This window comes from Zeugodacus cucurbitae, chromosome 3 (assembly GCF_028554725.1).
Source record: "Zeugodacus cucurbitae isolate PBARC_wt_2022May chromosome 3, idZeuCucr1.2, whole genome shotgun sequence".
Classification (NCBI taxonomy): Eukaryota; Metazoa; Arthropoda; class Insecta; order Diptera; family Tephritidae; genus Zeugodacus; species Zeugodacus cucurbitae.
The window spans coordinates 64834787-64850369 of record NC_071668.1 but is presented as its reverse complement, the minus strand read 5'-3'; the positions used below and the strand labels follow the sequence as shown (position 1 = coordinate 64850369).

Genomic DNA, 15583 nt, shown 5'->3' with positions numbered 1-15583 from the left:
CTACTTTTAATTGCAAAGTGAGTGGTGATAGTACAGGCAATTTTTAATAGTTTGAGATAATTGACTACGTCATCCTGGTTAGTAGCTTTGTCGACTCTCCTGGACCGAAATTCTAAATTGTCGCATTTAGATCATCGATATCTTTGTTTTTTTTTTTACCACCAATATAGGTCATGCAATCAGTCATTTATCATTTATTTATCATCGAGGTGTCAACTGAGACCCTACCATTCCAACTACTTCTACAATCGCAATTTGATATTGTCTGCCGAATATATGGGTCAAATTGTGTGTTATCTTAATAAAATTACATCAATAAATTACCTTCAAAATATTATTTTTTTGTTTTCTTTTTTTATATTTTTCTTGTCAACTCGAAAAAAATTCTCTTATTATTAACTTCGTCGCAATTTGTCCATATTTACTCACTCTCTAATCTTTTCCTGACCTTCCACGAATATTTCAAGACTAAAATTAGCCAGATCGGATTGGCCTTTCTGGACTTTTTGCGAGACTAACGAACAGTAATTAATTTTTATATAATATTTACATATGTAACTGTAAATTAGAAGTAAAACAAAATGTTAATTATTAATTGTGAAGACGATTAATTTGAATAATAACTATCCTGTCATCTAAGTTGGACCAAATTACATGTATATGCCAACTTTCATGAATATCTGTTGACTCGTTTTTGAGTTCATTCGAAACATACACATGGACACTGGATTTTTATATAATAAGATATGGTGTGTATACATTTTATAATGATGGGTTAATTTCGAGTAACTTTGTCAATAACGATTGAAAATTTCGTCAAATTGGTCTATCAAGGAGTTTTTTTGTGGGACATTAAAGAGCTAAAGGCAAACGTTCCACCAGAAATCATCGCTATAATCTTCGAAGTGGCAGCAATGGCGAATGGTTATTTGATTGATTTTATATAGAAACAATAAACCAAATTAATGTTAAAGAACTTAATTATAATAAATATAAAAATCACGAAAATGAATGAAAAAAATAAAAAAATCATGAATTGGGTTAAAAAAAAAAAAAAAACATCCATCATTCCATACAAAATACCACACAAAATTGTAAAATTTGCGGTTTATGAAACAATAACTTGTAACGCAATTGAGGAAATGCAAAAAAAACAACGCGTCTATAAAACCCCCTTTTTGTTTTTCTTTTTTTTTAACTCCCGAGGAACTACAGGACTACAGATTTAATGCTACCAATTTTCGGCAATCAGTAGCTGCCACGTTTTTCCATAAAATGTATATATACTTGTACATTTAAAAGTGCAATTTTTGTCCACTACAACGCCGCCACCGCTGCACGCAGCTTCCGGTTGGTTTGTATGTGTGTGAAAAAGTGGCAATTTTTTAATGTGTCATTTTACTTTTACTCCATCTGACATTTCGCCGTTCACATTTATATTGGGTCTACAGCTTGATTTGTGCGCTAGCATAAAACAATAGCAACAACACGCGATAAACTTGTTTTTTTTTTTTAGTTTTACAACAAATAAAATATTTATATAGATGTTTGTCTGTATGTATAAGTTTTTCTATGTCACTGCTTGCATCAGTCAATGCAGACTGAATGAGTGCCTAGATATAACTATATATTTGTGTATAGAAATATGTATATATAGCTGGATTTACTGACTGAGTGGCCGTTGGCGGAGTCAGTGTGTCGGCAACAGTTGAATCCAATGCTCTGCGCAAAACTTTTGACATTGTATCAAAAAGCAATGTTGATAAAAAAAAAGCAAAAACAACAAAAAACAAAGAAATGTAGAAATTCAAACAAATTTCGTAACAGGAAAACTGCGATTACACGCAGCTGACATAGTTGTGCATATTGCTATTTGTTGTTGCATGTAACAAAGTTAGCCGGCACAAATTTGAATACACAGACTTATATATATATATATTTACACAGTGGTAGAACAAAAAAAATTTAATTACAAGTTACCAATGACTGTCTAGTAAAGAAAAAAACCGGTGATAAACTGCGAATGCACAAATGGAGCGAAAAATGCAATGAAAGCGAAAGTAAGCCAGTTAAAAGCAGGAAATAAATGTATAAAATAGCCAACATAAGCTAATATAGAGAATGGCAGAAAAAAGGCCGACAGCTAACCGCAAAGTGGAAATAAAATAAAGAAACAGATTAATGGGAGCAATAAAAGATTTCACAGGCCATGCCAACAATTTTCGACATTGTAATGGTAGTGGTTACATTGACCTTAGTGAGGCAGTCATAGCATTTTAATTAAGTAAATTTGTATTATTTAATAGAAAGAAATAAAAAATAACAAGAAAAAAAACCTTCACTCGAAAATTTAATGCGACTACTTAGAGTAAACTAAACGTTTAATACTGTTATTGTATAACCCACTGATGAATTTAAAATGCGTTTTGGGGTCTTCAAACAGCCAAAAAGTAAATATACATGATCAAATGTGACCTAATTTCAATTAAAATGTTAAATGTTAAGCATAGACATTTAAAAAATTATATATGACAATATGCGCCTAAAGGTATCGTAACTAACTGGTTTAGGTTGTATTTTTTATGAAAAACTGAGGAAATACGTATTAGATATTTTTGTTCCAATAACCACGGGCAAAATTATGTAGCTATGACCCAATTCAAGAAAAATAAAGCTCCGTTTCACTAAAAATAATGAATTGGACTTGCAAAATCTTTCGCCCCGATCGTATTCTTCGCATCTCCAGAGGTAATCGGCGAGACTATATCAATGCAAAAGACAAGTCGGAGATCCGTGTGTGGTGCGAACAAGTGCTACGTTGGATGATATTCAATTAATCATATTATATTCTTCTTAATTCAATGGTACATCAATCATTCTGTTTCCAAGCTCTTTATTTCTCGAAACATTTAAATGAGACCATTTGAGATAAAATCGATTTTCATATATAGTAAACCTTACATGAGACAACTTTTTTTCATTTGTAAAAATGAGTTGCTGTTTAAATAATCCAGCCTCTGATACCGGCTTCAGTAAAATAATATATCCAAGTACATATCAGATTCAGGCAATTAAGTAGAGATATACATATGCAGACACATTGTGTTTTACAAAAATTCTCAAGTATATACTTTAAACTATGCAATAAAATGTAGACAAAATTTGCCTACATGCATTTTAGAAAGCTTTGCATATTTTCGCCAGAAATCACACAACTCCACATACCATAGACACATGCATACAAAAACATATTAAATAAATTGCCTGCCAAGATATTTTTGCACTTGAGTGCCAATAACAAAGTATTTCTAATTACTTTAACCTCCATACCACGAATATTTCACAACTCAAAAGACCAACATGCACTACACAAATTTGCTGGACGCTTGCCAGCAATCACAGCAGGATTTCAGGTAGACCACAAAGTAATGTTGAGAATGTCATATGAGCAAATTTGTAACTTAACTGAGTGGATTTTTTGAAACATTTGAATAATTTTAAAAAATATATTCTGTTGCGCATTTATTATTTTAAAAGGCGGTAAATATTTTACATAATAAATGCAACTTCATTTGATAGTTTATTTTGCACGTTAATCAAGGCAATAGTGATTTTGGAAGGTAGCATACATTTAGGAGGATGTAGTATTAGTTAAATCTTATAAAAGGTTTGAGTTTAGTTTTGTAAAGTATGAATTGCTTTCAGAAAGATGATAACTTATATGCTTCTTCTTGATATAGAATTATTGTAACGAGGGCATGAAATCTCATATATTCTGAAGTAAAAAAAGTGGAGTATATGAAAGTATATTTCTATCCACCTAGCAATCATACAACCCCTACTTATAGAGCATACCTATAGTGTAGAAAACTAAAACTATCTACGTATTTCCCCTTCTTTAACCTTCATTTGTTAAATACCTATGTGTGTGTACTTCTCTCCATATGCTTTACATACTATTTAGTACTTAATTCTAGCTGTCACCAAATGTCTATCTATCGCTCTTTCAAAATTTGTCTCTAAGTTTTGTTGACCCTTTTCATTGGAATATTTTCCATTTCTCTATCCTTATATATGTATAGTCAGTATATTCAGCATTTTGAGCCATGTGTTCAAGTCTCTGTGTATTTGGGGTTACAGTACATCATTCATATCATTTCCTGTCACTATCTGCTTGACAGTCATAAAGTTCTGTACGAGCACTTTTCTTTCTACATATGCGAGTTTGTTTTTTTTTCTAACATTTTCAAAGGAAAACCAACAAAATTAAATTGCCACAGTGTTCAATTGGCTTGCAATTTATTGAGTGTTGGTAGAGTTGGAATAGTGGCACAAAGGAGGTGTTGAAGTATTTGTAATAGATATAAGGGGTGTAATAATATGTTGAAGAGAAGTTAGACTGTATGAAAGGAAAAGTTAAATAAAAATGAAATTATAAATTATGAATGAAAAAAGTATTTTATTTACTGGATGGGTCTCAGTTGAACTGCGCAAGCGCTGGACAGTAACTAGCACTTGCGCTGTCACAAGATCCTTTTCTCAAAGTAAATAGCAAGAGGTCTAGGTAGGTAGGAGTGCAGCCATATTATTTTATGGCAAGAGGTCTAGGTAACCATTCGCCCTCAGTAAGTTCAATCTTTCCCTAGCCATATGGGATTCGTCCTACCTGGCCATTGCCCCATCAGGATTCACGCAATCAAACAAAAATTTAACGGACACCAGCTCCAAATGCTGCTTGGAGAGGAGGATAGAAATAAAAAAACTTCTGCAGATTTGTGGAATTTTAAAGCGGGTTTACACAAAGAACTGTCCTCAATAGTCGCAGCATCCTCCGGTGGGGAACTGCCATTGAACCTAACTTAATTTAACCTATGAAGCAAACACCCTATATAAAGTCACTGCTTAAGCTGTAGTTCAAGATGCTGGTACCGGGATACCTTCAACACCTTCTTATATTCAAGAGGTTCCAAATGATAAGTGTCAGTATGACTGTATGACGATTGTCTTCACAACTCACATTATCTCAGTTGTGTGTAAATAACATACCCTCAACTATTACTCCCTTACAAACGAAGACACATATATTAATATCCGCACATAACCACAGTCGCCGGTAAGCAGTACCGCCCGCACCGTTATCATCACACTTCGGCTAACTACTTGAATGCCATCAAACTCTTTTTGGAATTCCGCTCAATGAATTTTCTTTTGATAACTCACACAAATGTGTGGTGGTATGACAAGCGCGTCTGCTTGTGGCCAGCGAACACGGCAGCGCATCTGCCCCGCCCTTACGTAATACCGTGTCGTTTACTTGACTTGAAATTGACGATTGCACTATTTGCTGCCAACGCTGCAGCCACATTATCTACTGCTGTGACTGTGCTCTCACTGACTTGCAGCTGCCGCACAGTTTCATTTGAATTAGTTCCTGCATCTGCATGATGTTTGTTGTTGTTGTTGTTGGTGTTCCGCTTGGTTATGGTTTTCTTGGTGTACTCGATGGGTGTGTGTGCGTGCGTGTTGTGGTCGAATGTCAATTGAATGAAATTGGTCAAAAGTTGTGTGAAAAGAAATGAAAGTGCACAGCGAAAGACAGCGAGTACAAGGAAATGTGTGATGGGTGTGGGTGTGTGTGTGGCAAGCAAAAGAGGAAACGTGCGTACATGCATACATAATGAGCTACGCGCTAAAGTTAAACCAGGCAATGGCGTTGGTAAACGGAATGGCAATTGGCACAGAAGTTTAGAAGTGCATATGAAGAAAAGGGGAAGGTAGAGTTAGAAGTTTAAAGATATGAAATTTTTAATAAAAATCTTCAAGATCTACATGAATGGTAAAATAAAAAAAAAAAAAAAATAAATAAGATTAAGCAAAGACAGGATAATATGAAAAATGTGGTCCTCAGAAATTGGAGACTAGTGTACTCACAACAGAAAACAACCAAACTCACATTTTGACTGTTTTTTAGGGTTACGAGTAGTATTACGTTACTAGCTATCAAACCAGCTGTCAAAGCATACACAAGAATTTAACATTTTGGTTCGGATCTTTTGCATTTACATCAAAACAAGGTTTCCAAAAATGTGTGATAAGCCCTCAATTATAATAGGTCTACAACTTCCGGCGTTTTCCAATAGATGTCTCTAGAGTCCAGCACAGTTCGATTAAATAGTTTTATATCGATCTTGGACATTTGTGTCAACATTAACCCAACAAAATATTTGTAGAGATCTGTTTGCATTCCAAACTTATTCTCAACTGAAAATGTCACTTTTTGAGCCGAATTCTCGACATTTGCACGGAATACGCATGCTGCCAGAAAGATGGTCCATTTTTATACAAAAAAAGCCTTAAATTTGCAAAAAAACGGCGGAAGCAAAGTTGTAGACCTAATACTTTGGAACAAAAGTTTTAGTAGCTGATAGATCCAACGTTCTTGGCGTTCTTTACCTTAGTGGTTACTAATCTGAAGTATTATACTTGCATATACCAGTGACCAGGCCACATTTGATATAAAAAATGAAAATGAAATGAAAAAATCTTTTTTGGGATGAGACCTCGCTACTTTCCCTAAAATATTTTCAACCACAGATGATTCTCTGTTCCAAATTTTATAACTAATTTTGAAGCTTTGTTAGTCCACTATGATACCAACATTATCATAGTGCCGAGAGTTAAGTATGCCAAGTTATATTAGGATGTTCAGAACAAGTTATCGCTTGACCAACTGGCCGACCGGAGAGATAGATGGACATTGCGACTAATATTTCAAATAAAGAGTAGACGGATAGTGACAGTAAACGACGAAACATTTTTTTCCCGCTCTGTTGACATTTATCTTGAGTAAGGTTTACCATTTCATCATCGAAAGATATACGATCCAACAACGAGTTGAAATTATTAAAATTTACTAACGAAATTCGGATCAGTGGACTCAACTTAACAGGTGCTATGTCCAATTTATGGTCGTCATAATCGTTCCGTCAAATCAACAATTGCGCGTCTAGTGGAAAAATTTGAATCCACCGGCACAGTACAAAATATTCTCGTGCCAATGTGACGAAGAAGTGCCGAGAATAGTGCTGCCGCTAGCGCATCCATTGAGGATGGCTCAAATCAGTCACTTACACGTCGTTCTCAAGCATTGGGCATCTCTGTGATGTCGTTGTGGCGAATTTTTCGAAAAAGTCTCGGCCTCCATCTTTACAAGATCAAATTGACGCAAGAACTGAAACCGCTTAATCACCAGAATCGTCGTAGGTTCATGGATTTGGCTGAGCAACAACTTGAAAATTATACGGATTTTCATCGAAAAATCATCTTCAGCGATGAGGCTCATTTCGGGCTGAATGGCTGCGTCAGTAAACACCATTGCATCCTGAAAAAATACGGTCTGGTGCGGTTATGGGCCGGCGGCGTTATTGCGCCGCACTTCTTTCGTGATGATTAAGACCGACAAGTTACTGTGAAAGGGAATCGCTACCGCTCAATGATGACCGAATATTTTTGGCCTGAATTGGATTATATGGACTTGGACAATATGTCGCTCCAACAGGAGGGCGCCACAAGCCACACAGCGAATGTCACAATCGATTTATTGAAAACCAAGTTTGTTGAACGGAATCAGAAAGTTGTTTTTTAAGGTGTTTCTTTGGAAACATTTCTCTCATACATAATTTTGGTTACATAGAAAATATTCGAATTTGTGCGAAAAAATGGAAAATGAACACACACTCTCATACCAGCAAATACTACAATTTGAAGAATATCAAATTGCAGTTTTAACATACCCCCAATGCTTGCCGAATTATGTACCACTCTGCCTGTAAATTCTGTAAATTACCACAATTACAACGAGCAACACGCTCGGAGCGAGAATGAAATAAATATAAATGCCAGAAAATAAAAGGTAAAAGAGATTGACAAGTGTAACACAAAAACGAAAATTTTGTACCAAAAATTCAAAACTGCAGATAAAATACGCGCAACAACTTACAAATGAGCATAAAACTGCAATTATGGCATTAAAAGTATTATGAGGTACGAGGGAGAGTGGTAAAGAGTGGAAGAGAAGGGTGAGGAAGAAGGATGAGAGAGAGGGCTAGCGAGGACTAGAGAGGACAACATAAATGCAACTTTGCTGCTTGCCAAAAAATAATGAGGCATGCAACAACATAAATAGCCGCAAAACAGTTACAAAAATCATAAAAAAATGTGGTGATTATTGTGGTTCCCGAAATAAAACGCTTTGGTTAGAATTAATTTAATAATATATTTTAAGCGCCGATGCGCACGTAGTCGCTGCTAAGTTAAAAGGGGGTATATTTAGGCTTATGCACTAAGTTTTATACCAGCAGGTGCTTGCATACCTAACTGTTACTTATTTATTAGTTATTTCCTTTTATGCTATGTTCGTGTCAGCATTCCTGGAAGTGCGCATGAATTGCTGACTTACTGAAATGATGTTGCCAAATCGATAAAGATTTATAACAATTTAATATTGTAAGAGATTGTGGTTTGTGCCACAAATACTCCCCTTGTTGGAGAAAGTTAGCAATAACTGAATAGAAAAGAAATGTAACAATGTTTAGCGAAATTTGACTCGTCTTTTAGGAGACGGCGAAGAAAAGCTTAAGTCGGTGTCTGGACGATATGACGATGAAAGTCGTGATGTCCCAGGTTCGGATGACTCTGGTGAATTTGATGAAATGAACGTTGTGTTGTTGTCGTTATAGTTGTTCTGTTCAGTATCGTCGGGAAGTAAATATACCGGCTTAAGTCGGTCGATTGAAATAGTAGTATTTTCGCCTCTGACGTCTACGATGAAATATTTATCATGCCTTGAAATCACTCGATGCGGTCCTTCGTACGGAGAAGTAAATGAGTGATGTGGAGCGTCACGACGAACAAAAACATGAGAACAAGTCGCTAGTTCTTTAAAGATGAATGTTTTCTTTTGACCATGTCGGGCTACGGGTTGCGGTGCGAGCTCTTCGAAGTATTTCCTTAAGCTTTCAGCAACATTAGACGGCGGCAATGAATGTCGTGGTGAAGGTGCGAGGAATTCGCCTGGTAAACGAATCGGTTCTCCATATACGAGATCGGCTGGAGTGGCACCAAGATCCTCCTTCCAAGCGGCACGAATTCCGAGTAACACAATAGGTAGCATGTCTACCCACGAGCTGTTTTCATGACAGCGGATCGCATCCTTCAAATGACGATGTAGACGTTCTACCATTCCATTCGATTGCGGATGGAAAGTGGTAGTATGTATATGTTTGCTGCCGATGAGACGGGCGAGAGCGTTAAAAAGTTGACTCTCGAATTGAGTTCCCTGGTCGGTTGTAATACGTAGGGGAACGCCATAGCGGCATATCCACCCTGCAAAAAGCGTGCGTGCGACGCAATCGGCGCCAATACTCTCAATAGGAAATGCTTCTGGAAATCTTGTAAACCGATCGATGATAGTCAAGCAGTTGCGGTACCCTCTTGATGGTACGTATGGTCCAATGATGTCTACGTGGATGTGTTCAAAACGTCTTGTGCGGCCTGAAAAATTTTGAATTGGTGATAAAACGTGGCGAGATACTTTGTTTCGTTGGCAAGCTAGACAAGTACGGGCCCATAAGCGACAGTCTCGGTTGATGCTAGGCCAGATATAACGTTGTGTTAATAATTTAGCAGAAGCTCGTGATCCAGGATGACTAATACTATGGAGAGAGTCGAATATTCGCTTTCTCAGCGATGCGGGGACATATGGGCGGGGATAATAAGGTCGCCAGATATGTCGCAATAAATTGGTTTATCGCAGCCTGGAATGTTGACTGGTCGCAAATTTAATGAATCGTCTTGTTCTCCCCGTAAACGTTGCTGAAGTTCCTCGTCTTCGCTTTGTGCTTGTCCAAGTTCGTTTGTAGATACTGCGGTGGATATTTCTTCGATACGTGAAAGGGCATCTGCGACGATGTTGTCCTTACCAGATATGTATTGAAAATCTGTGGTAAACTGGCTGATAAAATCTAAGCGATGAAATTGCCAAGGTGTCGCTCGATCGGGATCCTGGGAAAAGGCGTGAAGTAAAGGTTTATGATCCGTGAAGACTGTGACATGTCGTGCTTCGAAAATATAGCGAAATTTTCGTAAAGCAGCGTAGATAGCATGTAGCTCACGATCGTAAGGACAGTGTTTCCTGACAGCTGGTTGAAGCTTTTGGCTGAAGAAAGCCAATGGTTCCCAGTTTTGTCCACGTCTTTGTTGTAGCACAGCGCCAATAGCGTACTCGGAGGCGTCAGTGAAGATGGCCCAAGGAAGTGTTGTGTCAGGATATGCTAACAGCGTAACTTTGCGCAGCTCTTCCTTGCATGTGACGAATGCTGCTTCCCCCTCTGGAGTCCAAGGAACCGGGTGAGAGCCTTTTATTGACGCCCCTTGGATGTACTCGTGCAAGGGTGCCTGAAACTTGGCAGCGTTTTGAAGAAATTTTCGATAAAAATTGATCATACCGAGGAACTCACGCAGTTTTCGGATCGTTGTTGGGCGAGGGAAGTTGACGATCGCGTCTACTTTACCTGGAAGGGGTAAAATCCCTTTTGCTGAGATGCGGTGTCCCAAAAAGTCGACTTCGGGAAGACCAAAACAGCACTTAGTGGTGTTAATTACGACACCATACTGAGAGAGCCGTTCGAAAAGTAAACGAAGATGCGTGTGGTGCTCTTTAATGTCTTTAGAAGCGATTAGGATGTCGTCTATATATGGGAATGTGAAGTCGTCCAATCCCCGTGTCACCTCGTCGATAAATCGTTGAAATGTTTGAGCGGCGTTCCGAAGTCCGAACGTCATGAACGGAAATTCGAAAAGTCCAAACGGTGTTATGATGGCCGTTTTGTCAACATCTTCTTTGGCAACTGGTATTTGATGAAAAGCGCGGACGAGATCAATTGTTGAAAATATGGTTTTGCCGGCTAAATTGGCAGTAAAATCTTCCAAAACACGAACGGGATATCTGTCAGGCAATGTACGCGCATTAAGTCGACGAAAATCTCCACAAGGTCGCCATTCACCTGTCTTTTTCGGGACCAGGTGCAGCGGAGATGACCAGGAACTCTTCGAGCGTTGAGCGATTCCCAGTTGTAGCATTTTATCGAATTCCGCCTTTGCAATTTTTAGTTTGTCAGGGACGAGTCTTCGTGCCTTACAGGAGACGGGAGGTCCTGGTGTAGTAGCAATGTGGTGCAGCGTTGTATGTTTTGTTGGTTGACAGATTCCTTCAGGCTTCGTCAGATTAGGAAACTTCTTGAGTGTGTCTGCCCATATAGGATCGACAGGCAGTACTTTGACTTCTGAAATGATATTGGATACTGATAATTTACATGCTACTTTTAATCCGGTTATCGAATCAATAAGACAGCTGTTCTTAAGATCGGGTAAGATGCCGAAATGTGCCAAAAAGTCTGCGCCAATAATAGGTTTGGATATGTCCGCCACTACGAAGCGCCATGTGAAATTTCGTCTAAGTCCAAAATTTAATGATAGAGTTATGCAGCCGTAAGTGTTGATTGTAGATCCGTTTGCCGCTGTGAGATTATAATTTGCTCGTTCCGTTGACCAAGATGCGAGAGATTTGGGAAAAGTGCAGAGATCAGCGCCAGTATCCACTAAAAATTGGATTTTGGTGGCGCGATCTGTTACGAAAAGGCGGTTGGAATCGAGTGAGGAGCCGTTAACCGCCACTAACGGTCCGACGGAAAGTTTCCCTGGTACGTGCATGGCGATTTGCAACGGTTTGCTTTATTGCCGAAAGTTTGATGATACCAGCACATATTGTTGTTAGCTGCTGGTGAAAACCTACGTGAACGAGAGCGCTGGCGAGAGCGGGTAGTACTTCTGCCTTTAAACATCGAGGTTAGCTCGTTGATTGAAGCTTCGAGACGAGAAATGCGAGATTCGACGGTTGGTGTTGTTGTTGGCTCTTGAACGGAATTGATTTGTGCTGTGGGCAATGCGATGTCATGTATTTTATCTGCCAGAGATGCTAGCTTGTCGAGGTTAATGTCTGCATGGGATGCAAGTATTGATTGCGTTGTCATCGGAAGTCTGCTCAGCCACTTTGTACGTAGAATATTGTCAGGAACGGTATTGTCGAGGCTTCTAAGATGGCGCAGAAATTGCGACGGCTTTCTGTCGCCCAAAGTTTCTCGTTCGAGAAGTTGTTGTAATCGAGCGTCTCGAGAGAGCGTGAGACGTTCGACGAGTGTACCTTTGAGACGAGTGTATGGTGCTTCTGTTGGAATCTTCAAGAGGAGATCTTCCACCTCTGCGGCAGCCTTCGGGTCAAGGTGCGAAGAAGCGTAATGGTACTGTGTGATTTCGTCTGAGATCCCGGCCAGGTGGAATTGTCCTTCTAGCTGAGCGAACCATAAGGCTGGCCTTTCCGAATTGAAAAGCGGACATCGTATAGACACACGTTGAAGCGGCGTGATGCTGTCGGCGGCTTGAACACTAGCGTTGTCTGGCATGTCGAATGGATGATGTTAAATTCTTTGCAAAATTTGTGTACTTCACTCCCACGTCGAGTTAGTCACCGTGCAAGAAAACACCAAAAGGCTCCAATTTGTAGGGCGAGCGACCACGTGCGCGGTTAACCACAAAAATCACTTCACCAAGTGCACGAATTAAAAAAGCACTTTAGCTAAGAAATTTACGGACGAGTTGCGAATTTTAAATTTTACTTAAAAACGCGGAATAACTAACCGTAAATCACGTCGGGGTCACCAATGTGGTGATTATTGTGGTTCCCGAAATAAAACGCTTTGGTTAGAATTAATTTAATAATATATTTTAAGCGCCGATGCGCACGTAGTCGCTGCTAAGTTAAAAGGGGGTATATTTAGGCTTATGCACTAAGTTTTATACCAGCAGGTGCTTGCATACCTAACTGTTACTTATTTATTAGTTATTTCCTTTTATGCTATGTTCGTGTCAGCATTCCTGGAAGTGCGCATGAATTGCTGACTTACTGAAATGATGTTGCCAAATCGATAAAGATTTATAACAATTTAATATTGTAAGAGATTGTGGTTTGTGCCACAAAAAAACACGAAAAGGGTTGCCAGGAGATAATGAGCACATAAGCAGCCATACATACATACAAATATTCTTGTTATTGTTGTAGATGCGCTCAGGCCAGCACCGCTGCTGAGTTGTTGAAAATTTCATAAAATTTTGCACAACAACACAAATAACAAAATTTTATGTTTTTAAGTGCACAACAACAACAACAACAGCAGGCAACTAACAAATTTTTGTTAATTGTAAGCCTGTACATGCCACTAATAATTATGAACGTCATGAAAATGTCGGCGGCAAATGAGTTGAGTGAAAGCGCAAAATGCGTTGCTGGCACTAGACAACAATTGCAGCAGTGTAGCATACAAGTAGGCGCTGAAAACTGCTGCAGCCAGAAAGCAGCAATGAAAAGATGGCACGATTGCAACATTTTGTTGTTGGTATTAACAAAACTGTTTTGCTGGCGTAGAAATAATAAAAAAAAATTGTTGTTGTATTTTCTAATGTTGTTGTTGCCTACAAAATTTTGGCGCCGCTCAACAGCGCGCCGTTGCCTACTTTTACGCGCACTCCCGTGGAAAATCATGCAAACCGCCAACACCGCAGTATCGCTTACAGCAACAACAACATAAGTGGATGCAATTACAACAACAATTATTAGCTCAAGTGCTAAGTGAAGTAAAGTAGCAGGCAGCGGTGCTTGTTAACATGGAAATCTATTAATTTCATTTAGTGGCGATGACGGGCGTTTCAACGTTTTAATAACACAACACAGCACAAAAAATTAAAAAAAAAAAAATAACAACAAATAAAACGCCAAGAAAGTGCACAATTTATGCATTTATCGAAAGCAACTACAAATCAACACCAACAAAAAGAGCAACTGCAGCTTAAGCCGCCTGCGCGTTGCATACGCTGCGGCGCTTATGAATTTTATTAATTTTCGCGGTCGCTGGAAATGCCACCGAAAAATAAAAAAATCAGTCAGTTTGCTATATAAGCTGCGCTCAAATGCAGCTGTGGGCGTCACCAACGCGGCAGGCAGCGCTCAAGTGTTGATTAAATTGTTGCGGAAATTACTTTGATGTTAGTTGGATAGCATGCAACATATGCCGAAGTCATTGTGCAAGTGACACTGAAAAATACACACACACACACTCATGAGCGCTTTGACAGCTTTTATTTTACATGTGTTGCAGCAGAAACTCGGCAACTTTTTCGCGAAAATTATTTATGGCTTACACTCATGTGAGTGAATTCATTAAAGGTCTCTGTTGCTGGCTGCTTTTGGTTGGATTTCGTGGTTTTGATGTCAACTATGTGGCGAGATATAGAAAATTAAGTGAAATGAAGCGCTGTTGAGAGTGCTTGCTATTGCTTACTAAAGAAGGGAGTTTACTGGAACAATTGCGCGGTAAGAGTTTGATAGTCTTATGGCAATGAATTTGGACAACAAAATTTTTATTTAGAGATAAATTTTAATTTGTGAACAAATTTTGATTTGTGAATTTTAAATTTGATTTTTTTTTTTTTTTGTAAAACTCAAAATTAATTTTTAAAAGGGTTGCCACCTGAACAAATTAAATTTTTTGTATCTATAAAAATGTATATGATTCATGGCAAAAGCTTCAAAATGCTGATGATAATTTAATAATCGATTTTGAGTATTATTGCCACCTATTTAAAAATTAAAATTCAATTAAAAATATATTAATCTATACTAATATAATCAAATAAATTGATTTAATTAGTATTTTTGAGAATTGTTGCCAACTTTATTATATTAAAGAATTTTTATAAAAAATTAGGGTCATTCAATTACATAGAAATTATACTATTTTTGCGGCAACCATTCGCAAAAATCAAAAATTATTTTCAAATAAAATCGCTTACAAATTTTGCGTAATATAATATGGGCATACAAATACATAAATTTCAGTTTTTTCTTGGATATACTTGAAAATATACTCCAACGGGTTGCCACATTCTCGAAAAATTTTTATAGCAAGGATACTCTGCAATACCAAAATCAACTCAAAGTTTCCTAAAACTAATGGTAGAGAATGTTTTTTTGGCGAGACTTGCCATCTGTTTAAAATAATTTTATGAAAAAAAATAAACAAAAAGCAGAGGCCTGATATACTATGCAGTATTAATCTAAATAATTAGCAGAAATTTGCTTAATGTTTTAATCTAACCTTTCCTAGAGCGTAAAATTTTACGAAAAATATTAATCCGTTAGGCGGCGCTGTGTGTGAGTTTTGAAGAACCTGATTTTTATATCAAAGTATGGATTTTATTTGCCATATGAATATATGTATATAATATAAATAACCGAAAATATCAATATAACCCGAAAGAAAGTTGACAAGTTAAAGAAGTAATTGATCAATTAACCGGCCTCTGCTCGATTAAAACGCTAATTAAGATTTATTTACCATACAAAATAAAAAATCTACAATACTTTTTAAATGAATTTTAATCGAATTGACAATGAAATGCAACTCTTAGACAA

General features: G+C 37.7%; 2 protein-coding genes across 8 annotated transcripts in view; both read right to left on the bottom strand.

Annotated features, from left to right (window-relative positions):
* The window catches only part of Lar_1 (tyrosine-protein phosphatase Lar), a 643385-nt gene that overhangs the window by 462747 nt on the left and 165055 nt on the right, over positions 1–15583 (bottom strand). The window lies entirely within an intron of this gene.
* LOC128920348 (uncharacterized) lies at positions 8591–9241 on the bottom strand. The gene has a single exon (XM_054227436.1). It carries the CDS (start codon positions 9239–9241, stop codon positions 8591–8593), a length of 651 nt encoding a protein of 216 aa, XP_054083411.1.